Here is a 26261-nt window from a genome sequence, read left to right on the forward strand (position 1 = left end):
GTGGAAGGTACCCGTGGTTAAAGCCTTCATGGAGGGAGTAAAGAGACTTCATCCTCCTATATCTAACCCACCACCAGATTGGGACCTGTACGTGGTGCTATCTAAACTCATGGGCCCCCCCATTCGAGCCCATGCATAAGACAAGTCTCAAAACACCTTACCTATAAGACTGCCTTCTTAGTAGCCATTATATCCATAAGAAGGGTAAGTCCAATTCAGGCTCTGTCAGTGTAGGATCCTTTCTTTACTATTCATAAGGATAAGCTGGTTTTACGGACACACCCTAGGTTCTCACCTAAGTTTATTTCTAAATTCCATGTAAACCAGTCCATCGAGCTTCCGGCTTTCTTCCAAAACCCACAAAGCTCGGCTGAGGTTAAACTACACACCCTAGATGTGCGTAGGGCGGTCCTTTACTATGTAAACAAGACCAGACCGCTTAGGAAAACAGATCAACTGTTTGTCTCCGTAGCCACAGGCAAAGAGGGAGATTGCGTCTCTAAGGGTGCCATCTCCAAGTGGATTGTCAACTGCATCCAGTTGTGTTACTCTCTTTCTGACAAAACTTTGCCTTTTACGCCCAGCGCCCACTCGACAAGAGGCATTGGGGCCACTCTGGCTTTCATTGCAAATGTTCCCCTTGACACCATTTGCAAAGCAGCTACTTGGAGCTCTATTCACACTTTTACTCAGCACTACTGCATTGACACCCATTCCAAGACAGATACTCAAGTGGGTTCTAAGACATTTATTTGATCATGACCCTTCTCAAATCCCACCTCCTTCTAACACTGCTCGCTAATCTATGCACAGCATGTGATCTAAGCAGATTCCACAAGCCTCAGAAGGGATACATTACTCACCGTAATCGTATTTCTGATGCTTGTATCTGCTTAGATTCACATGCGACCCACCCGTCCTCCCCTCTGAGAGAAGGCGCATGGATGCTTGTAGTCTTATCTTATATATCTTCTATCTGCTTGGATCATCTGTACTCACGCTACTCCTCATGCTTCCTCATGTCAGAAAAAATACAATCTGAGGGTCCTAGACGTGTGAGGGATCATGGGTACAATGGACGTCACACTAGGGATAGTATTACTGGCACGCCCTGTGTCGACGCCCATTTTCGAGTTTCGAAAAACAAACTGTAATGCTCCGCAGCTTCCACTAGATGTCGGCCTATGCACAGCATGTGAATCTAAGCAGATACAAGCATCAGAAATACGATTACGGTGAGTAATGTATCCATATATATATCTGCATGTAGGGAGGTTTTATGAATCTATTCAGACTTTACAGTTAGCAGTTGCATGATGAATTTTAGGTAGCTAGGAGATTCTGGTTTTGCAGGCTTTGGGATTGACTGAGGAAGAATGAGCCATCCAGTAGAAGGTCAGCCATCGAACAGAACACATGTTTATGGTTTAACAGTTGCGCAAGTGTTAGGCAAAAACCTGTGCAGTTCCCTTTGGGAACACTGCAAAAGATTTAGGACTACAGGTGTTAGCAGTAAACCCACTTGGTAGCAGTCTGTACCACCCAAATTTACCTGGTAGCTGTGGCTGAGCAGTCAGACTTCCCTCAAGAAGAGTTAGGCAGTATGCAAAGTATACACAATAGGCACTCAGACACAATAATACAAGCAAACACTGACCAGAGCTTTGGTATCAAAGTATATAATTATTTATTTAAAAACACACTGTATGAAACATTCCAGCACTCTTATTGTAAAACACTCTAATCACAGTTACTATTATAATATATACAACCCTTATTCCTTATCAGATAAGTCTTAGTTAACACCACTTATTTTCATACAGAGGTGAGCGCTTAACTATAGATGGCACTCCAATAAGTTCATGAAGAAAGGAGGGGAAAAGACAGAATATGGAGAGATGCACCACTCTAAGATTTAGGAACACTATTAGCAAGGCAGAAGAACAAAAGTCACTTGTGAGCCAAAGTACATAGGCTGGGCCCACTCTTAGAGAGAGCAGAGCACAAATGCGCCCAAGATCACACAGTTACACTAGGCTTAGAAAGTCTTGCAGAGAGTTCGAAAAGAGTTTAGAGAGGCTCAGAAAAGTTTAGCCAGGGTGAACCCGGCTAACCCAGGTTCGAAAGCCGGGGGCTAAATCTACCCCGTACAGTCGGTGGCAAGGGAAGCCAGGCGGGACACGGTACCTTAAGTGGGAAGGATCCTCCAGCGGTGGCAGTTGTTCCTGGCAGCGGGCGCAAGTCTCGTCGTCGTCCAGGGGAAGAGAAGATCCCGACTTGGAGGAAAGATGAAGGTCGTTGCACTGCCAGGGAAGAAACCAGCCGCAGAGTTTTCCGGTTAAAGGTATTACCCTTTATTTCGCGGTTGTAGTAAAACGTGGTATTCCGGTTGCCGGGGTGCTTGGCACAGGCAAGCCGGCCACGAGATGCGTCGGGAATGCGAAAAGACAGTGAAACTGGTTATCCCCACCAGTCAAAGGAAGAACACTCTCCGGCGGGAGATCTCCTCTGTCGTTGGGAAAAGTGGCGAGACGTTCCAGCAGGGCTCCACCGGTGGTGGTGTCGTGGCAGGTCGGCTCAGCTTCTCCCTCGTCGGATTCTTAGGTCCTGTGGCGACTTCTGAAGTTCCAGTCCCCAAAGCCCTGCTTTTATGCAGAAAACCCCCATTCACTCAGCCTAGCTGTCACTCAAACATGCTAAGTGGGGAGCCGGCCGGCTCACCACTTGGGCCAATCGGGACGGAGTGCGACTTGAGTTGCCTAGGCAACTCAGTCCAGGGTGTCTAAATCCCCCTCCACCCCTCCTAAGTACCCCAGACAGAGTGGCACCACTTTGGAGGGCTTCTGTGGAGAAGCCCGCCAAAAAGTGGAACAAAGGGCTCGACTTGGGTTGGAGTCACAGAAGAGAACACAAATGCCATTTTAGAACCGAGTTTTGGCAAAAAAATACCAACCGGAGAATTAATATTAAATAAATAAACCGGCGGTATGTTCGAGGCTATCATAATTAAATAAATAAAGATAGTAGCCTCGAACAATGGGAAAATCCCATAGAGAAATATTTGCGGTTGAATATAAAAAGTAGTATCCACTGCCACCAGCCAAAACTCGATCGGGGGGACGGAGACGTGCCCCCTCGACTAACAGACCCCGGGGCAATTGAATTGCCCCAGCCAGTACGTCCACAATATGATGGTTTGTACTGGTTCTGTTCAGAATTCAAGACTAGTAAAGTCAATGGTGACTTTACATGCCCTGGGAGACAGTAGTCAGTCCCAGGGTATGGAGTCTATACTGGGGGGTCACTATAACACCCCTGTGTTACTGCACTGAGGGTGCTGTGTAACACACATCACAAAAACACATGAAGCCCTGTGGAGTAAAAGACCCCATAGCCCATTAAACATATCTAGAGTCAAAGAAACACACTCAAATCATGCCCAAGAGTGAGGGTAAAAGAGTCTCACTCTTGGCAGGAGAAAAAAAATAAACCCCAAAAATCGAGCAAAGCTGCTGGGGGACTCACTAGGTTAGGAAATTCAGCCTAAACCGAGAATTCTCCCTAACAGCAAGGAACAGATGTAATCTTGCCTATTGCATTGAAATCGCGCAGAGGGGTTTGACCATTTGGTTGGGCTGGCAATAAAGATGAGGCCTGTCCGGTATTAAATTGTTTTCCCAGGGTGAAACTAGAGGCTGTACATGCTGGAGTGGTAGTAGCATACGTTAGAATGTCTTAAGAGGAGACTGGAGGCAGTGCTGGATTAGATCGCAATCGGTAGTTCAAAGAGAACCCGTTCGTTCAGCCCTTTCTCGTATTGCCAAGATATCCGAGCGGACCATGTGCAATCACTCTTAAGGTTAAAGGGCTTTAGGCCAGTTGTTACTAAGTAATGAATGATGCTTTATGTGAATGTTTTATTGTGCCATGATGTCACGACCTACCACGGACCAATCCCCAGCAAAAGCGGTCTTCAAACACGATCAGAAGATGGTGATCAAGATTGACGATGACCAATGAGAAGGAATGAATTGGGAAAAGATGGAACTTCTTTGTAAATGTTTTTCCAGTCATGTGTGAGGGCTGGGTGGTAATAAAATAACTGGTAGTGTTTTAACTATTGCTAAAAAGTATAAAAATGTATCAATTGATGTTGTTCGTTGAGACTTGGGTTAGTTTGATTTTACAGTACCACCTAACTGCTCCTTGGAGGCTTTGTACAATAAACTTGCTTTACGTACAAAACACGCACTCGTTCCTCAGGTGGTGGACCCGGATTGGGCTGAGGTAATTAGGGGTGTGCCCTCACAAGAACTATTTTGCTTTTACAAACTTTCTAACTTTTTTAGGTCCTCTAAAATTTCTAAAAAAAATTGTATTCTCCTGTAAAAATTGTGGTACTGATTTGTATTGTTACCTGCCTTTTTGTAAACATTTAATACTTGTGACTATTTTTGCCTGAACAGTATTTGTAAAAGTATATTGTTTCCAGGGAAGGAATTGGGATTGAACAAGACGGAGCTGCGCTCTGGCAAAAATTGTCTTGCTGGAGTTCCGATCTAAGGCCCAAACTCCCTCCAACTTGAGGAAACTCCCCGGCCCTGACTGCTGCAAAACTCTTAAATGTTGTATGTTTGGAGTCTCAGTGCGAGATTCAAGGCGTGCAGCGAACCAACCTTCCATATGGCAATGGAATATCGTCCTTTGCTCACCAGGACAGCCGAAACTCTGTGACATAGCTCAAAGCTGTATAAATGGCTCCTGCTTTTACTGTCATAGTGACTGTTCTGACAGAGGAAATGAGCATCTTACCAAGTGTGCATTGCATGCTCAGAAAGAATGCATGTTTTATTACATTTATACCCCTCAATCCCGCACACATCACTGACAATTCACAGACAGCTCCCCCATGCCTAACGACAGGATGTGTGGGGGAGGTCACTCCAAAAATGTCGTCATTTTCAGCACTGATTGTTTCCGTAAATGCACTGTATGGACCATCCTTTTATTGTGTGCTAATGTGCATCTGCACTTTCATCCAGAGGCAGAACAAGCCTCCCTCCCACTGAGGGCTCCCCTGAGGATGGGCCCTACTACATTAGCTCCAGGCCCCACTTGTTACACAATACTGGCTATGCCTCTGTTCTATCTACCTGTACCTTCGTACTAGCCATCTCCCAGACTGTTCCGGCCCTAACACCCTGTAGCTGAAAGTCTCCAAAATCTGCCACCTATTAGCAACCCAGGCAGTTTATCCTTTGTGCGGTGCCCTTAGTGTGGAGCCTGTAGGCAAATGAGATGCCTCCCGCTCAAGTGGTACAGCCCAGCCTGGCATCCATAAAGAAGAACTGTCTCAATGAGTATACTTGGCTTCTGGTTCATAGACATTTTACTGTTAAGGCGAGTGTTGTGACAAAGGAAATGTACAGACTTGACGTAATTTTAGGGGGGGAACGAACACCCTGCCCCCACCCTAAAATGACACCAAGTCTGTACATTTCCTTTGTGGCACAACATTTTGTCGCACTCATTTGGCAAGGCCCCTTTCACTTAGATGTCATGTCCGCTCCCCCTCCCCCCCAACATTTTTAACAAAGTTACTCCGCAGCCCAGCAGCCCAGATTGCATTACATGCTCCGAGGGGTTCATGCTTGAATCACTATCGCAGACCTAGTTTAAATATAGAGTTCTGTAGTCCTTCTTATGTTCCCAAAATGCTCTTGGCTTTTCTACAAGTCAGAGACTGAGTCTCTCCATCAGTTGCCCACTAGCTGCGTTTGATTCTGTTCCTTGAGGAGATTGGACGCTGCTCGATATGGGCTGTGGCAGCACGCCTCGCCCTTTCCCACATCGCTCTGCCCACTGTCTCCCATGCCCACTGCACGAAGAGTAAGAGGGGGGTTGCCAGAGTAAATTGTGTCACATTCCAGCACTGACCACCGCCATGGGTTTTTCAGACTCTTCAGTGGAACATTCATTATCCCTTTTTGTGTCCCTACTTCACTGCAGGACTTCTCAGCACTACACTGTTTTGGTCCCATTTTACTGCAGTGTTACTTTGCACTGTGTGTTTGTGGCCCTTCTTCACTGCAGAACTAATTGTCTATCCCCCTTCACCACACAGTGCCTTTGCACTGCGTTTTTGTGATTTTCCTCTGCCTCTGCATGCCTTTGCATTGTATGTTTGTGGCTCAAGGCAGTTTTGATCCTCCCTCACTGCAGAGTACCTCCTTTACCCAAAAGCACTTTGCACTTACAGCAGCAACCGTAACCCATGTGTCTTTGTTTCCACAGAGAGCGAACAAGGGAAGTAAAGGCATTGAAAGGCTGAAGAAGAAACTCTCTGAGCAGGAATCGCTACTGCTGCTGATGTCTCCCAACATGGCTTTCCGGGTCCATAATCGCAATGGAAAGGTGGGAGGCTCTCGAGATCTTATTTTATACATCAAATGTTACGTTGTGACCAATGGCCAGATGTGACCACAGCAAACTTTATGAACCACACATTAGCCACGCTGCGCACGCATGGAGGCAGAAACTTGGTAGCACATCTTTAGCAACACTGCAGAACCAGACTTGGAGGTCGACTGCTCTGAAACAGCGGGCCCATTTCCTATGCACTAATTAATGCCATGGTTCTTACCTGTATCTAACATCCTATTCCTATTTACCAGCCCATCTTCCAAGCTCGTGGCCGAACTAGGTCATTAGATTGCCGGTGCCGGGGCCCACACTTGTGGATAGGCTAGGTTCTTTACCCACACCAGTATGTTATCAACCTCCCTTGTTTACATGTAGTCCTGGATCTTACCCATCTCACAGTGGATGACTAGTTTTCAAATGTCCACCTTTAGCTCGGACCGATTAAGAAGGGCTGCTCTGTCTAGTTTTTGTGAGATCAAGCAGAGTCTGTGGTCTAGAACAATGGGAGCACACAGGTGGAGTTTACATTCTCTACATAGCCATGGAGCTCCTCAGGCATGCAGATTACTAACTACTTGTGGCCAAGGATTGTTCCTTTTCCATATTTTGAGTCGAACATTACTCTGGTACAACTTCTCCTCCAAGTCACTTGTATCCCCTTAGGCGCTGGGTATGTAACACTTTGAATGATCGCTCTTAATTATGACATGGCTACATCTTAAATATGCATCTGGATAGGCAAATTACTTCAAACCTTGTTTTCATAGCATATGGCACTTCCTTAGCTATTACTGGGTTTTTCTGTAAAGAGCTCTACCGTACCTGCTCGTAGATGAAAACACCCAGTCACCCAATTATTCTTGGCATTTTTCTTCATGGCAAGATTTCTGATATTGTGCTCTGCGGGCAGAATATTTATTGCGATTTTTAGCAGTTCTGTATTCTCATGCCAGTGTTTTGCTTCACCTTTGGTCCACATGTCTGTTGTAGGAGCCCCAGTCATGTTTCTCAGTGCCAATAGCATTTAGCTATCCAGACCCTCTGATGACTGGCCCGTTTCCTTGTGCCTATCCCCTGTGCTATTTCGATCTTGAGATGATGGGCTCTGTTTCTCTGAGCCAATACACTAGTTATCCTGCTCATAGGATCACAGCCTCAGACTTTCTTTGCCAGTGTCCATCGCTATCTAGCCCCTTGAGTTGGGATGAATGTCCTAAACTGTGACTCAGTGAGTGTCATGTCTTTTTCCTATATTTCTCTTCACTGTTCACAACCTAATTTTTCCACTGCGTCCCCATTCAGGGCCAAAAGCCTGACCTGCTCTGTTTACATTTGCCAGCACCTTTAGCTTCCACTTTATGATCTTACAAGCTCGGTTTCATTGTGCATCTACCTTCCGCTATCCAGCATTGAGATAACATGGTCTTTTTCTCTGTGGCCATGTGCTTATTCATTCTTTGAGATAGAATGAGAATGTTTTTTCCTCTGTGACGGTCTCCTTAGCTATGAAATCCTTAAAATGGTGTCTACATTTCTCTGTGCCATTCTCTTCCACTTGACACAGCAATTAGTATATCCTCTTTTTAGCTATCAAAATCGTTGTCAGTCTGTCCCATTCTCTTGGCCATTCAGTCCTAGGGAATACCAGTTCTATATCCATATGGGTACTCCTATGTCCCGCCTCATTATCCTATCCTAATTGGATCTTCATTTTGTGACCGGCACGTACTGTGCACAGGTTCAAAGTTTGAAGGTGATAAGAAAGCCTGCGTACACAATAGTGTGTCCACCATGCCCCAGCTCTAACATAATGTGCTCTTTAGCTACACATGTCGGTCCCTTCCTCCGCTCCCCAGAATAGGTGCGTGGCCGAACTACTTGGAGCTCTTTGGCACTGATTAATTTTGGCTAAACTGTCACCAATTAGCCGAAACGATTGCATTAGAGTACAGCTGGAGAGAATGTTGCATGAGGAGGGATATGATAAGATAGGTTATTTATAACGCGCTTAATACCCAGAGGTTTCTAAGCACGGACCTCGGGATCAAAACTGTGTTGCTCCGTGTCGTCTTGCTTCCAAGGCGAGCATGTTGCCCCTGAGCTATCCTCCCGAGACTATACAAAGCTTGCAGGTGTTTGGTTATTTACCCACCCATTGACTGCCCATGGCCTTGCTATCTTTTATGGGATCTCTTTGAGCTAGCGTTATCAATGCTTAACATCAAATTTTGTGCTCAAAGTGCCTGCAAATTTAAATTCTTGGGGAAGAATTTAAAAAACATTAAAAATTCTTCCCCAAGAGGATCCTGAAACTTCAATTTACATCAGTTCAAAAGGAGAGTTTAGCACGTACAGCACACGACAGCTAAGACTTAACAGGGGACTCAAAGCAGCCATCTGAGAGTTAATGAGTTCATTGGAGCTGTAAACGCACTACTGGTGTAATAACAATGTCACCCATGTCTGCCTTCAGCCACGCGATTTATGAACACTGCAAGGCCTGCACTGAAGTCCTGTTAAAAACAGGTTTTGGCAAAGCCAACAGTTTTGGCTTGTGTATACATTTGTGAGAGGAGCTTGGGGTATGTAGATGTATAAGGGGTGTTCTGGCGCTGGTCTTGTGAAGAGGTTGGTTGAAATGCCATGTTTTGAGCTGTTTTCTGAACGTTAGGTGGTCTTCTGTACGAGGGTGTTTAGTTGGTTATTTGATTCATTTCTTCTTCTGCCAAAGTAGGAGCATATAGCTATGGGTTTTGACGTGGATAATTTCTTTGGTAGAGAGCCACGGAAGTGTGTGGAATGCTGGGGTGATTTGCTCATATTTTTCCAGTTTAGGAAGTAATCTGGTTGTCGTGTTTGGCACTCTTGGTAGTCTGCTCATTAGATATTCTGGGAGCCCAACGTGAAGACTCTTGTCATAGTCCAATCTTGACAGTACCAGTGAGATAACTGCCAAGGTCTTGTGTGTGAAGCTCATGTAGGGCAAGATGTGTGGAGTTGCAAGAAGCAGCTCCTTAGGATGACTTTAACCTTTTTATTATCTTGTAAATTCATCACCTTTTGTGATTCCTGGATTTCTCTTAGTAGGAATATGCAAAAGGAGGGGGCCATTACCTCCTGCCACGAGATTCTTGTAGAGTAAGGTGGTGTCACCCAGCTGATCACGAGTTCTGTTTTAGATGGGTTGAGCTTAAGTTTGTTCGCTGTCATCCATGAGCCAACATGTGCTGAGAAAGCGTTGAGGTCATTTGTTGGTTCATTGGTGAGTTTGCAAACACTTTGTGTGGCATCTGCATTGTTGAATCATGTAAGGCTTGTGTTGATGAGGGCGGGGCCATGTGAATTTTGGAGAAGAGGCAAGAGACTGGAGGCTTGGGGTACTCTGTAGTCTTTTTAGTAGGGCTGCGTGACTGATAGTATCAAATATGTCAGAGATCTCTAGTAGGAGGAAAGAGTTAGTTGGGTCATTGTCCACATTGTTCTTTAGCATCTCCCGAATTACGCAAAGTGTGAACTCTGCTCCTCTCGTTGGCCTGAATCTGATTCATGAAGGAAGTTGTTCATCATGATTTATTCCCGAAGTCACTGTTATTTTGTCAATAACACATTTGTTGGTGATTGGGTGGTAGTAGGCTGGTTTACTTGAGTCGACCATGGTTTTTTAAACAGGGGTTTAACAAAGGCAATTTTGAGATGAGTGGGACGGTTCTCTGCTCAGTGGCTGAGAAGGACAGGGAAGCAGGTGCTAAACATGGGTACTTAGTTATCGTTTTGTAAATGTTAGAAAGTCAAGGGTTTTCGGAGCAGCCTGCAGGGTTGAATACTTGTTTATGGAAAGCAAGTCCTGGGTGGTTAGTGATGGCATGTAGGTAGCTCTTCCCCAGATTTGTACGGCACTGTTTATTTCCTGCCCTGGTGGTCTTGGATTTGTGAAATTTTGTTGACATCTATCAGCGTGGATTTAGGGTGCTTGTGCAGGCATAGAAGTCATGTTGCAAGCTCTAGTCTTCTTGAATTCATGGATGATTTTAAAGATTACTTCTGGTCCTGTTGTGCATAGTCGATGCAATGCAGTAGTAAGCTTTTTTGCTTTGATAGTTTCTGCTCTGTAGTACTGCATTTGACTATAAGCCCGCTTGTTTGCTGCTAGCTTGCTTTTTCTCAACATTTTCTGGATCTTCAAGTTTTCTTTTTTTGATGCATGTCAATATAGGAACAAATCACTTGTAGACTTGTTTATTTTGTGAAGTTTTGAATGCCGCTTTTGGTGCTATGCTGTGCAGGTTGGTGTTTATCTAGTTGTGAATGTCATTGAGTTGGTCATCTGATGTTTCGGTTGTAATATGGGGTTTGGATTTTTTTCAGCAGGGTGTCAGTCTGGATCTTTTCCATGTGTTTACCGTTGAAGGTCTTTCAGAGAGATTTGTGGATTTTGGTGCTTCAGTGAAAAGGGTTAATGAGCTAGAAAGTGGGTTTCCCCAAGGCAAGCTGGCTATGGCAGACATAGTGGTATTGATATTTTATTTGTATCGCGCTCGTACACAAGTCTTTCAGAGCGTGAGCTGTGGGTGAGGGTGAGGTTCTTGCAACAATCCAGGGTGTGTCGGGCCTTGTGGGTTGGTCCTTCAATAAACTGTTGGAGTTGAAGCGCACCAAGGCTTGGCCACATCTTTTAAAAGATAATTTAGAAAAGCACATGACAGACGAGTCTCAGCCACATGACAGACCGCTTGTTCTGCACCTAAGGTGACTGGGCCTCTGCCCTGTTCCCTTCAGGAACGAGTTTACCAATGGATCTTTCCTTCCTCGGAGGAACCAAACCCTCACTTTGTGCCCCCATTCTCCTCCCTTGCACCAGCCCACTTGACATCCAGTAGAGACTTGGGCTTCTTCACAGCAGGACTGTGTCTGCCAGTACCCTTTGATGCTCAAACAAGTTTCCTGGATGTCCATGGGCAGTGAAGGCAGGCAGGCTATGCCTGGCGCTTTGCGGTTCGACCTCTATAACCAAAACTACACTCGCTCCTCCATCCGGGCACTGTGTTTGAGTCCCAAAAGCCTGTTCAGTGACAGGTTCTGCAGTCTTATGCCAATATTCTAGAGCCTTCCACAACATAATGGAAATACTATCTATCACTTGGTTAGATTCTGAAAGATTCTCATTGTTAATGATTGTTGTGTACTACTCTTCTTGCAGAGCTATACATTCCTGATATCCTCAGACTATGAGCGAGCAGAGTGGAGAGAAATAATCAAAGAGCAGCAGAAAAAGTGTAAGTATGCCTGTTCACCTGTCCGTCATGTATGAGAATCAATGTTCAGTATGCATTGCTATTAATTGCCCAACCTGGCTCATCTCTCATGGCCACTCTCATTCTCACACATTCTCTTCCAAGCCCCAATATCTCCTTTCCTGATGTCCCACACCTCATCACGTCAGGGTCCCATACACTACCTCCATCCGAGGTCCCACACCAGCTCCGTCCAAGGACACACGCATCTTCATTGCCATGTCCCATGCTTACTTTTCGGAGGCCCCACACTTATTCTCCCATCACTCTACTGCTGAATATGCAAGTCTCCTCTCTGAGGGTCCCAAGCCACCTGTCCTCATCCTAGCGTCCCCTCCTAGGACATCACACCTTCTCTTCTGCGTTGCCACATCTCCTCTCCTGAACTCCCTTTCCTTCTTTGTTTCTGAATACACCAGCCCTCCTTTTCTGGATCTTGCCCTCCCCTGTGCCTATGTCTGGCCTATGCGTATGTGGGGACTCCTACCTCTGATCTCTGGTTTCACGGCCCCTATTCCAAGGCTATTGCATCTCCTCCCCAGCGGTCTCATGCTTGCTCTCCCGGGACACATGCCTCCTCTACAAAGACCCACACCCTCCTCTCCTGGGGCATTGGCATCTCCTGGTACGTAAAGATGCCATACCAGAGACTCATGCTTCCTCTGCCTAGTCTCAGCCACTCCCATTTCCCTAGTCTGGACACACACCCTCCTTTACTTGTAACCCAAGCCTCCTTCCCGGGACCAGAGTCTTCTCTCCTATACCTTATGACATCACTCTTGTGATCCATACCTTCTTTCCCAGGAGCCACACTTCTTTCTTGGGATCTACACCTAGTCTCCTTGAGCCATGTGTCTTCATCTCAGACCTATGCCACGCTTCATTTTGAACCACATCTCTTCTGTGACTGGGTTCGCCTTGTCTGGGATCCACTCCTCTTATGGGATGCCTAGCTTTTCTTTCCAGAACCCACATATCCTGGGATGTATGCCTCTACTTTGGAATGCAGGAGACGTCTTCCTGGGATCCACACTTCCTTTGTCGTTACACACATACACACATCTTTTCTCCCTCCTGGGACTCTTTCCTGTACGATGTCACATTTTCCAGTGCCCTTTGCATTAATCTATACCTCAATTCCAAATTCCCTTTTCCACTATCAAGGACCAACAATTTGTGTTCTGGCATATATACTTGCACTAACTGGGCTTATTCATCCTCTTCAGGGACCCCATGGTATATACCCTTCTTCGTTGGACCCATGGCAGAGTCCAGGATCCATTTCATAGCTTTGAGCCCCCCTGCAAGATCATGCTGTTGTGTGACCATGTGATCTAAGCAGCCTCACACCAGATATTTAAACCAAAAACTCAAGGTTATCCTATTGGCCTTAAGCATCATTTAAGTGGAAGGTAGGATGCCCACTCTCATCTCAAGGCTATTTTGTGCTGCTGACTGTGCACCTACTCTTTGGAACACTATGCCTGCACATATCAGAAATGAACAATCCTGCCAGCTTTAAAAAAAAACTGGTTAAAACATGGCTCTTCGATAAATATGATTGATATCTCCTCAACCGCTCACAAGTCTTATATCTGTAATGTTTATCGGTTTGTCCTCGCAACCAAATCTTGTAACAAGTAAATGTATGTAACTAACGCTGTGATACCCCTGGGTTTGGTTGTTTAACAAATGTAATAAATAAATAAATAGGCGGGAAGCATTATGGCTAACGTTTGCATCAGATGACGACTCTTGATGTCCATATTCAGTTTTCTTTTAACGTTTTTATTCCAGGCTATAACAGTTTCTCTCTCACATCGGTTGAACTTCAGATGTTGACTAATTCATGTGTAAAACTGCAGACAGTGCACCATATCCCACTAACCATCAATAAAGAAGGTGAGAGGATCAGCTACAAGCGGTGTAACCCAAATACCTGCTAATATTAGTATATTTTATGACTTTTTTTGACAGTCATCTTGGGTTTATTGCCAGTGTCAGTACTCTGAAGAAAATGCTAATAGCTTACTTCACTGTCTTTTTCCTTGCCCTATGTCGTGATGACTGTTTAACTTCAAAAACATTGCAAAAGAATGTCCACACCAGAGGTATATTTTATATCTGTTGGCAGATATTTAAATGTTTATGTACAGTAAAAGAAAAGCACATTTTAAAGAACATCCCACGTCTGTGGGTGGGATTTTACTACTCCAACTCCTACTCATACTCCTGCAGGAGTTAGGGCTAGTGATGGGCAGGGGCTACAAGTACTGTGAACTGCTCAGGCACCTCGCAATAAGCGATATTTGTGCTTTTTCCCAACCAGATTTGTCAAACCTTTTCCTTGTATTGTAGTTTAACTACTCACTGAATACTTCTTACAGACAAACTTAAAGTCAGAAAATAGAAGTTCACTTAGCTTCCTTCTTCTGTAGTGTTGACTTGACTTCATTAAAGTGATGTCACTGTAGACTCCTAAGACTTCTCTTTCTCTAGAACGTAATCTATGGAAACTCCTAGGAAGTATTAAAATAATTATTTTAAATAAAAATGTCTCTGGTTGCTGGATCTACAAAAGCTGTGACCTGCTCTGGTGTTAACTAGAATGAAAGGCAGTTTAGAACTCTGAAAAGAATTCCAAAATGTTCTCACACTCGGCCTTTAACCAATCAATGCTGCTGCACAGTGCCTCCATCTTGCCCTGGGAAAACAAAGGCTTCCTGAAAGATACATTAAGGAATAACCACTGCAATTGATACCCATGCCATTTCCACAAAGAACAGAACTCTCCCTAGTTATCTGTCCAAATCTTAGACTGCCCACTGTGATGGTGGAAATGCACTGGAGGGACAGGGCCCCCTTGTCCTTGTCCTGTAGTCCTTTTTCATTGTGTTCTGTGTTGTTTTCTGCCCAGGAGTCTGTGTGGGACTCCTGGCAGTGCAGCTCTTCCTGTTTTTGGTTTGGTGTACAGACCCATGGGATATCCTTATGGCACCCATAGGTGGGGGTACAACCCTGTTCCCCTAGTGTATGTTCTTGGGCACCTGTGGGTGGCCCACAGAGCAGGGTATGGGCTGGTGGCAGCTCCATGCTGAATTTGACAGGTGCTCCGAGTATCCTCCATTTTGGGATACCCAGGCCCTGCCATTGGATTCAGTTGATTCCTGATAGAAAACAAGATGGCCCCTGTGGCCTCTTGCTTTCTATTGCCTGTTACCTTGTTTTCCCAAAGTCCTGGGAAGCCCTGACTCTGTCCCTTCCCCCTCACTGGCTGTTGGGTTGAAGTTCCATATATGGTGTTGTTGTGAAGTCCAGTCTAGACTGGCTGGAGCCTTCCCAGTGACTGTATGTTGTGGGTACGCCCTGTGGGTGGGACCTGGGTGAATGGAGTGTGTGACCAATATGCACTTCTTGTTGTGGCTGTCTGTTTCTGGTATGAGAGACAAAGACTGAGACAGCCCTGCCCGAAACTGGCCTGAATGCAGTGTGTAGTGTTGAATGGCTGGGTACTTGTCCCAATCCACATTCCTTGTTGTGAGTGTCTGAGAGGGAAGAGGATGGCCTGAATGCACTGTATGCCTGATTGGCTGACTGAGTGTGACCCAGCAGTGTGGATGAGAGACAGGATAGTATATCTAGGGACCTCTCACCACTGGAAATTGTTCAGAAGATGTGTCTACACTTGAAGAGTAACTGGAACTGCTGATCCTTGACGCCCAGCTGGAAGAAGAAGACTTGCTGTTGCATTTGCTTTGACCTGATCTGAAAGCTGCCGAATTCGTCAAAAACTGATCCGTGAGAGGACCTGGTAAGGCACCCACTTCCCTCGGGGCACGGGACCATCGAGCACCTCTAACCTTCGCTGAAGCTCCCTTGAAAGGCTGCCGCCCGGATACGGGGACCGCTGAGGAGAACGAAGTGAAGCACCAGGACTTCGCCGCTGTCGAAGTCCATTGCTGTCGACCAGGGTTCGCAGGTTAGTGTAACCACTGGAGGCCCGTCGAAGTTGTGTTGCCCAGACGTGGGGACCACTTGACACCATGCCGTCGACGACCAGAGCCGCCTGCTCCTTTGCCTAAGAACATTTGAATCGAAGGACTCCCTTGTCCGCAACGTCGACCGCTTTGTCCTGCTGGAGAAAGTCAAGGCCGCTGACGCGCCGAGGAGAATCCGCTGGTGGGTTTCCCGCCACCTGAAGGCCACAAAGACTTCGACGACTCGACGCCCTTGCTGGGCCACAGTTCTTCAGAAACTCTTTGCGGTCCTGAACAATCAATCGCCGAGGTGCCCCGCACACCTCATCCTCGCAGGATGTTGCCGACGAGCACTGCCTGGATCGACGCTGTGGCCTTGGCCCCCTCGAACTTCTCATCGATGCCAAGTTCACCTTCTTCGACGCCTCTCGACGATCCGTGGCGCCTGCTTTAAAGGGAGTCGCTCAAGAAGGATCCCTTGACGCGTCTTCGAAGAACCCGACTCCACCAGGTACATTGGAGGTGGGGGGGGGGTAAAAACATTATAAGAGAGAATAAGACTATTGAGCAATATATGGACTGGGCGTGTGCTATATCTTTATTTTACAGGTTGCCCAGGTGGGAGAATCTCCACACAGAACTGTGTCTAGGTAGCTGGGCCAGTATTCTGCCAATTGTGTCAACCATCTTGCTTTCCTTCCTATCTCTATTGCTGGTTTCCTTGTTATTGATCTGTGTGACATTCTAACAGTATAGTTGAAGCACTTTAATGAGATCTGATAATATTGGTGGTACCACTTTAGAATTGTATATATTTACCATTGTTGATTTCTGAGTACAAAGTACGTTATTGTGATAGTGTACATACTTTTAAATATTATATAAAGACTGTGTTTTCAGTAACAGTGTGTGGACATTCCTTTGTGGGGGTTCGGGGACTACACTGTACTTAAGAACCAGCCTGCATCACCTCCTGAGAAGCTAGGCCTTGATTGCTCGACCACTGTGCCTCTCCTCTACCATATAGAGAGCAGAAGTACAGACACCCCCCTCCGGTCCTTTACACCCACCTCTCCAGATAAAATGTCTAGAGCGTGAATAGTATGGGACCCTGACATAAGGGAAGGGCTTGCCATCACATTTGCGTCTTATCAATACAAACTCTTGAAATGTCTGTAGAAGGGCAGATGTACACTTCAAATGGATTGTATCCTCCCACGTATTCCTCATCTTATGATAATTATCCTTCCAGCTTTAGCTGCTACGGAAATTGTTTTCAACAGGGGGTGATGTGTGCCGTCTCGTCAAGTCGATGTCCCTCGAGGGCTTTTGTTTGACTGTCGACGGCATCATCAGTATAAATAGCGCATGCAGCACACGTTGGCTTCAGTTCTGTTTTTCTGAGCGAACGCTTTGAAGAATTATGGCGCGCTTCGATTCTTCAGTGATCTTCGTCAGATATTTTCAATCAACGAAAACGTCTTCCCCGTTGGCTACATCAATGCCTAAGACGGGCATTCGAGAAGTGCCAAGACTGTGGATCGAAGATGTCTATCACCGACCCCCACTGCATTTGTCTGTGGTGCCTTGTTACCGGTCACCGTACCTCCGACTGTAACTCCTGTCAGGCGATGACCGAAAAGGCTCTCAAGGAGCGTAAAGGTAAATTGGCGCTGAAGAGGTTGCCTTCGAAGTCTACTTCGAAGAGCTGAAAAAGAAAGACCGATGAGTCGAGGGATTCTCCTTGACAGAAAAGATCTAAAGGATCTCGATCGAGAAGTCGATCGCGCCATTCTTTGTCTTCTTCGAAAAGGCCAAGAAACTTTGTCACACGTCACCTTCGACCTCTAGTGATTCCTCGGCCGAGGTAATCAAATGTCCAACTAAGTCAGACTCCACAGCAAAACAGGATGCATTTCATGAACGTAATGCTTAGAATCTTCGAAAATGCGGCTCAACCCCCTCGAAGGACAAGCAGAAAGCACATGCCCCTGTTGATCTGCATAAAGACAAAGCTAAGTCGAAGACGAAATCTGCAAAAACGAGCCATAAGCCGGTACAGCAGTCAGAAAAATCTCGATCTGTCAAGAAATCGTTGATGGCTTTGACAAGTCAGGAACCCAGTCCATCTAGGGTTCCTAAGAAAAAGCATAACAAGTCGACACCGACGCCTTCACTAACACTGATGGTGTCAGAGCCATCGACGCCAGTGTCGAAGTCGATTCCGACAAAATCGATTTAAAAGTCATCGTCGATTTCTTCGAAGTTGTCGAAGCCAACAGTAACCCAGGAGTAGGTTTTCAAACCCTTGCCAAAGAGAGACTTTTAAAAGTATTTAACCTCGGTCTATGAAGATAATTAACCTCCAGATGATAACACCGCCATTTGGGTTACAATATGACACCCCTAATGCGCCAGATGAATTCACCTCAGAAGAGTCTAGGTTAAAACACTTACATGATGACCTTCAGTCAGCCAGTGGTTAAGATACCTCTCCCGAAATGGAATTTGGCAAACCAGTTCCTACTGACCACGCTGACTCCTAATATAGGAAGCTGATGAGCATGATCATTTTTAGGTTGGAGCAGGCCTACTCCTTCTTTTGAGCAGGATGACCTGACAGATATTTTGGATCATGGTCCCCAAAAAGATCCAATTTTGCCATTTCACATTGCACTACAAAAAAAGGGTCTCAGCAAATTGGGAGACACCAGAGACTGTGGCTGCAGTGAATACAAATTTTGCTTGAAAATATAGGCCATTCAGCAGTTACCCAGAGTACTTAACAAAACATCCAAAACCAGAAAGTTTGGTGGTTCAAGCTGCTACATCGACTAAGCAATCACTCCTGATAGGGCTGATAAGAGAGTAGATGCCTGGGCAAGAAAAATATTTACTGCTGTAGTATGGCATTAAAGGAACTGCGTAGCTATGGCGGCTGACCTCATCCCGGAAGGTGAAGAAAGAGGCGGCTTCCTGGCTGTCATCAAGGGCGCTAAGGAGGCAAATGGTGAATGCATCCAGTCAGGTCTGGATACTACAGACAGCATCAGCAGATCCATGGCAACGAGAACAGTGTTGCGCAGATTTTACGTGTTTGATGAAGTCCGGATTTGCTACTCATTTGCAGTCTAGACTCCTCAATATGCTCTTTGACAGCTCGAGGCTGTTTGGCAGCAAGGCTGATGAGAGTCTGAAAAAGCTACAGACCTCGAAAGTGGCGGCTAAATCCCTTAGCGCTGCCATTAGACAGCCTCAACACCCCTACTCCGGTCCATCTTCTTGGAGTGTGTTGGGGAGAATTCTCAGAAATGTGATAATTCCCTCCACCTTAGAGACCCCCAGCAACATTTCTGGATTTTGAGAACTTGATCTTTTCTTAACCTGGAGAGAGTGTGACCCTTTTTCCCACTCTCTCATGTATTTTAATGTGATTTTATACACTGTTTCTCTTTTGGTTGTGGAATCTGACAATTCCATAGGCATAGTCTTTTACATTGTGTCACACAGCACCTTCAGTGCAGTGGCATAGGGAAGTCTTTCAGATTTCCCAAAGGGTTAAATACCTTCTCTGGGATAAACTACTGTTTCCCAGAGCAGTAAAGTGAAATTGACTTTACTTACATTTGTAACTTTCTAGACCCAGCACACCCTATCTTACAATAGAGTGCTGGATGGGTTACCTAGTATCCCCTTTGTCTAATTTCTCATGTAACATTTTTCTATGTTACCCTTTTCGCACTAAACGGCTGGTGGCAGTGGTTTTGTTTGAACTACCATGGTGTGCCTTTACCGCGGGCTGCGTTCGCAGCTGCAGTAAAGCACCCTTGGGTGACGTTTTCATCAAAATGGCCTGGTCTTCTTTTTTCTCCATTTCTTACTGGAAACGTCCTTCTTGAGATTTACTCTGCACGCCAAACCAGGTTTGGTCCCTTTGTTCGTTTTGTCTTTGGCGGGATTCACGAGTGAAGCCCGCCTCTGGCTCCAGTATGTCTGGTAGGGGCAGGAAGTGAGGGAGGTGCCCAAAACTCCCTGTGCTTAATCCCCTTGGTTACAGGAATGCACCCCAAGGTGATTGCCCGCCTGGCTGTTGGGCAAGGACAGCCACCCTGCTGTGTGATTGACAGCTAGGCTGGAATTAATGGGAGAAACCTGCATAAAAGGTGAGGCTTTTTGGCTTGGAAGGTAGAGTCAACCACTGGACGAAGGAATCCGAAGAAGAACTTGGAAGAGACGCCTGCTGCAACTTCTGGACTGTTGGTTTGCCTGGTGAAGCCCTGCTGCTGTGCTGAAGCTATGAATTCGCCCTGCAAGGACGACTTCTCCCCTTGAGTTGGTGGGACCAATCAACTCCAAAGTGAACTCGTTTGGACATCCTCTCGGAGCTGGCTTAACTTCCTCTGCTGCTGCTGCTGGAACCGAAGTGCCAGGGAGAGGAACACCAAACTGAATGCATCACTTTTAAGACAGACCCGTGCTGAAGGAAGATCCCCCGGACTCCCTTGAAGCAGGACTGGCCAAGCCTGAGCCACTTCAACAGAGTGCTGGACCCCAGACATGAGGAAAGTCCAGAGTGGTATCCGTGAGACCGCGGTGGTGGTATTTGCTGAGACGCGAGGAGCTGAAACCGCTAAGTGCTGCTGAATAGAAGTTTGTCCTTTTCTGTCACCGACCTTCCTGTTGTGCTACAGGAGTCCCCAGAAATTCTCCCTCTTGTCCCCACGACTGAGGTACAGGAACAAAAGGATCTGCAGAGCCACACAGGAGCCGAAGCCAGCTGGAACCATTTCTTCTAACCAAAGGTACTGTACAGTCAATTCTGGGATATGTTGTGGGCACAGGCATCATGAAATGTTGTAAAATGCTCCTGTTTACTGTTTGCGACCTGGCATTCATCTTGTGGGTTTTTTATCCAGTTTTTAACCGAAAGTGTTGCTGTAAAATGCACCATTGGAACCTATTATGTAAACATATTCTTCCCACCCCATATTCTTTGGGGTGGGATGGGGGCCCCCTTCCTCCTGGTGTCTGACATTAGCATGGGCTCACACGTAACTCTTGCTCGATCACACTCATTCAGGGACATATTAATGCTCCTCGATTGAAAAGATCTACAGCTGCCCCTAACCTGGTTTCATTTATAATGAAATTGCCTCGTCAGGATCACCTGTCCCCCAGGCACCAAAAGCTGCCTCCATTACTGAGGAGGACCAGCGCTTCTCACCAAGTAAAGGACTGGGACAAGGATCAGTGGACATGTGGGTAAAGACTGCTGCTGCCCCCAGTGTTCATTGTGAGAAAGTCAGCCCACAGAGGAAAACTGTGCTTAACCCCTGAAATAAATGCTTATGAATAAAAATTGAGAGTAGTTGTATAACCATGGAAGTCATACTTTCTTAATTCCATCTTGACTTGTGTTTCATTCTTCTTTTTTTCAATATATTTTAGTTTTTAAAATGTTATGAGTAAAAAGCGTACTCACATTGGATTTGAAATCCCTGCGATATTAAATACATGAAGATTTCACTGGGATGTTTCCACAAAACCATGCTATATATCGCACACAAACATTGTCATACAACCGCAACCACAGAGGAACCCCAGATAACCATGATTTCTCAATTCCTGTGTTTAATTAGCAAGCCCTAGAAGTGTCAGCATGCAATTTGCAAAACCCAGGTTGTCTGAAAGTGGGGCACGCTAGGCTGCTATTCTCCGGTTTTACTGAATATACCTCATTTTAGGGGCCTCAAATACATAAAAACATTTGCCAGAGTATGCACAAGTTAGGTTAAGGGATTCGGTTTTCATACACGTTAGTTAGACAAGAGACCTCCTACATTCAAGAGGCACTGATGGTTCTCCAGCTCCATCACTCACTCTCTATATTAATCTCTTTATCACTCACCCCTGTATGTGAATCTAGCACTCTGAGCAGCATGAAAATGTTTCAGTGGCAATGCTAGCGTATATTCTTTGGACAGGAGTCTAAATTTTTCTTGGGCACGCCTAACTTAAAATGGGGCAGTATTGACATATATTGTTTGGCCAACTTCCCACATGTAGCAGCTTCCGATGGAGGTGCGTCCAGAGAATAAATGCAGGAGGATGTAAGTGATGCACTAGGATGGCTGAATCGGGCGATCCGAAAATGCAGGTAGGAAGGCAGAGAGCTGCGGTCCTTAGAAGCGGTTAGGGAACTGCATTGTGTAAAAGATGTATATAGCGGAAGGTACCGCAGGTGAAAAAGAGGAATACAGAAGGGAAGGCAGAGCGCTAGGATAAACGTCTGGAAGAAGAGCTAGTTTCAGAGTAAGAGATATAATGACCATCAGTGCAACAACTAACCTGGCTTGCTGTGATGCGTGGATTCTCTCCCTACAGTCGATTTTATACCGACTGGACTGCTGTTAGTGAAGGTAGAAACAGGACTGTTAATAAAACCCATCTTAACTGGGAGTATCTTTCCAACATCTGCACCATTTGTGCAGAAACCGTACCAATGCATGATGGTATGCCTCCTCCCCAAGGCTGGGTCAACAGGCTTCCATGGATGAGCATAGTGTGCCACAGCACGGACACAAGTGGCTGGTTCCCAGGAACAATCACAAGAGGGATACTCCTTCCAGTCCACTAGGAAATGAAGGCAAACCAACTGAACTTCGCTTCACAGTTGACATCTTTAATGATCGTAGATGCTAACTTCTTAAGCTGGGAATACCTGAAATCTGGTGTATAGTCTTTGAGGAGAGAAGTGTTAAACCACTAATGTATCCAGCGTCAAAAGAGGGGTAGGCGGAGGCAATAAGCCACTCGGTTGACTTTAGCTAAGATATTGAAAGGGCCATAGTACAGAGGGGCTAGTTGTGACAGAACAAAATGATGATGCAGGTAACTGGAACAAAGCCACACCCTGAGATACCAATGTGGTACTTCGGAGCAGAGCTACGTTCTAATCTGCCGTGTTTTTTTAGCGCTTGGGTGCTTGTGTGTTTTTAGGTGGGTTTTGGCTAATTGGTGTTCTGACTGGATGTCAAGTAGTAGATGATCCAGGGGAGGGTTTCTTAGTTTCTGGGCTGCGAGCTGCAGGAAAGAAAGTAGGATGGGTATCCTGGTCCAGCGCTTAGGGACTGGTCTCTGATATTAAGCTTGGTTTAAAAGATGAATTAATCAAAAGGTACAAAGAAACAGGCTGATTACAGTGGAATCAGAAGTAGTGTTGCTATACGAAAACTTAAGGAGAAGATCATACCAATTATCCTGAGTCTCAGAGGAAACAAATCAAAGGTCTTGCTCAAGTGTTTGGTTAAGTTTCACCGCCTGTTGGATTTGGGGTGATACCCAGAGCTCTTGGCTTGTCGGATGACTAACATTTTATAACGGCAAGTCCCAAAAATTGGGAGCGTTTGTCCGAGATGATAACCGTTGGCAATCCATGTAGCCAGAAGATATCCAAAAGGAACACCACAAACATTTTTGCTGCAGAGGGTACCAACTTCAGTGGAGAGAAATGTGCCAAATTAGAAACAGAGTTGACCGTCACCATGATGTCTGTGTAACCTTGTTAATCAGTAATGAAATCTGTTGAAATGGCATGCCACGGTTAAGGAGGCAAACAAAGGGGTAAGGGTTTTCCTGATGGGTAAGGAGATGCATGCTTGGATTTGGCACTAACGGTACACATAGTAACATACATAGTCGATTTTAGGCTGTGTGTAGCTTTACCATCTGTGCACCTCTCTTGCATTGCATCTGTGCCCTTTTAAAAACATTTCGATTTTAGGTTGTGTGTACCTTTTACATCTGTGCACCTCTTATCTCTTGATACTCTATTCCTTTCTGAATTGCATTTATGCCAATGTGACTACTTCAACTAGGCCACCTGGTGAGTTTACTACCTTGGTAGGCCAACTGTGCGGTGCAGCCACTCTTCTTGCATTCCTCCACTGTCCTCTGCTGCCTCTATGGCTCTCCCCATCCCTCCTATTTTGTGTAACTGCTACACTATCACCTAAACCCCCTCTCGCACGAAGTCCAGTAGAAAAAAGCACAAAAAAAGACCTCTTGAGTGCAAACCCTGGACTTTCCAGAGAGGTTTCACTTATATCCTCTTCTCTATCCCCTCTCCAGATCTATGGACCCTTCATCTCATCTCCACTCCCTCTTCTTCCACATCCTCTATCATTAATGGTGTCACAAAGTGGGAAGTTCTCTTGGCTGGCTTCTCATCCTCACATTGCTTCGTTAATGTCTACAACACAGGCAATATCCTGGTTCAGGGTCCACAACCTCCTCATCTTTGACCGGATTGTGCCTTTTCTCATTAACTTCCTTCCTTCTCCTGCATCTCCCCCTACCACTCTCCCTCTCCATCCTCTGACTGGTGTACCACACCCCTGTACACTACCTCAGAAAACTTTCCAAGGCAGAGACCTCCTCCATCTGGCGACTCTTAACACCAGCTCAGCCAACAAACACTCCGCTGACATCTGCCTCCTTCTTGAAGACATTGACCGCAACATTCTCGCTCTTACCGAGACATGGCTCAATGCCAGCTCAGTCACTGCTTTTGACTCCCTCCTCTCTGATGGCTTCAAAATCTTCTCCAAGCTTTCATCTCACCGTACTGGCGGAGGAGGGTTGGCCAGGTGGGGCGGGGGGAATGGTCCTTAATATTCCTTGAATGGGTTCCTGCTTCCATCTTACCCATCCAGCGCTACCGTTCCTTTGAAAGCCTGGTTTACAAGTTGGTCATCTCTCCCATCTCCACCCTGATCATTGCTACCATTTACTGGCCTCCAGGTGCCACCACCCTGTTCCTCTCTGAATGGGCTAATTTCTGCTCTTCCTTACTTTCATCCGCCTCCAACCTCCTCCTCCTGGGTGATTTCAACATCCACTCTCTTCACTGACCTCTGCACCTCTTTCTCTCTCCATTCTCCATTCTGGGCCACACCACTCAGCTGGACACATTCTGGAAGCCCTCATACACTAACCTTTGTCTCTCCGCTCCATTTTTCACCCCCCACTGCCCCCCCACTCCTGGTCAGACCATTCTCTCCTCTCAACTGGGTCCCTTTGGCCCTCTGAATGCCCCCCAAAAAGCCCTGCCAACCTTGTTCACTAACATCCTCCTGATGAAGCGAGTGTCAGACTCTGCCTTCGCATCCACCTTCATTCCCGTTCACCCACATTCCTCTGATACTACCTCAGACTCTGCTCTCAGCAACCTCCAACTTTCCTTCACCAATACTCTTGACATTCTTGCCCTAGTCATGAGGATCCGCCTGCAACCTGCCTCCAAGCGTAACACCTGGTACGACTCTGAACTTGCTGCCCTGAAACAAAAGTGCAAGGCGACGGAACAGAAGTGGCAAACTTCAGGCTCACCCTTTGACAAATTAGCCTGCCGCCTGCTCCAAAGGCAATACAAACTCCATCTGCGCCAAGAAAAGAGCCCACTTACAGGCACGGGTTTCCGGTGCATCCAACAACACGGCTGAACTTTTCAGGATCTGCAGGGAACTAGCCAACCCTTCTGCAGTCTCCTCCTCCCCCTCTGCAACGCACTGGCCACACACTTCGCCACCAAAACTCATCAAGACTCAGGACATCCTGAACACCCTTGCTAGCTGCCCTCCAAACCCATCCCTCACCCCGTTGCCTCCCCTGACCTCTCTCCCTCCTCTTTTTCCTCCTCGTCGTCGTCCTCCTCCTCCTCCTCCCCTGTCACACCTGAAGAAGTTACCAGAGTTGTCCACTCCATGAAAGTCTCTTCTAAACAGGTTTCCCCTTGCTCATCCAGAACCGGCAAGGATAACATTGGATCCCTCGCCCCCGCATTCGCTGATTTCTGCAATCACTCGTTTGACACTGGATATTTCCCTTCCTCCCTTAAGCACTCCCTTGAGCAGACCCTACCTGCCCTGCCATCTAGCACCCTATTTGCATCACCGCCTTCCAGGGGAACCTGATGGAGAAGTTGGCATTGCCCGACTCAGCTCACACACTGAACTTGTTGATGGTCTCCATGACCATCAATCTGGATTCCGAGCAGCCAGAGACACTGAGACGGCTCTTCTGAACACCCGTGAAGAACTGCTCACATCTCTGGACTCCAGCTCCCCTGCTGTCCTCATCCTTCTCGATCTATCCTCATACAAAGGCTCCACGATACTCTTGGTTTCTCAAAACGTGCACTGGACTGGCTGACATCCTTCCTTACTGACCGCTCTTCCCAAGTCATCTTGGGCACCTTCTCCTCTCCTACTTCCTTCTCCACCTGTGGTGTCCCCCAGGGTTCTATCCCCTCCCCTTGGCTCTTTAACATCTACCTTGCTCTGCCTGCACGCCTCGTCTTCTTTTTCTCCTCCAACTTCTAGTGTTACGCAGATGAGACAGTTCTTTTTCAAACTTCCTGCTGACCCTCTTGCACCCTCCATCATCCATGACTGCCTATCTGCCATCCAGTCCTGGTGTACCTCCAACGATCTCTGCCTCAACGCCTGGAAAACTGAAATCCTTTCCAATCGGAACCCCTGCTCCCTCCTTCTTCCCTTCACTTTGGCCT

General features: G+C 46.3%; 1 protein-coding gene across 2 annotated transcripts in view; it reads left to right on the forward strand.

Moving 5' to 3' along the window:
- BCR (BCR activator of RhoGEF and GTPase) overlaps positions 1–26261 on the forward strand; it is a 684728-nt gene that overhangs the window by 479915 nt on the left and 178552 nt on the right. For both annotated transcript variants that reach the window (XM_069619855.1, XM_069619856.1), the window contains exons 11-13: positions 6295–6414; positions 11621–11696; positions 13512–13616. In XM_069619855.1, the coding sequence (XP_069475956.1) occupies positions 6295–6414; positions 11621–11696; positions 13512–13616 (301 nt within the window). The remainder of the gene's footprint in view (positions 1–6294; positions 6415–11620; positions 11697–13511; positions 13617–26261) is intronic.

Source organism: Ambystoma mexicanum, chromosome 10, assembly GCF_040938575.1.
Source record: "Ambystoma mexicanum isolate Mex_15411 chromosome 10, UKY_AmexF1_1, whole genome shotgun sequence".
NCBI classification, from domain to species: Eukaryota; Metazoa; Chordata; class Amphibia; order Caudata; family Ambystomatidae; genus Ambystoma; species Ambystoma mexicanum.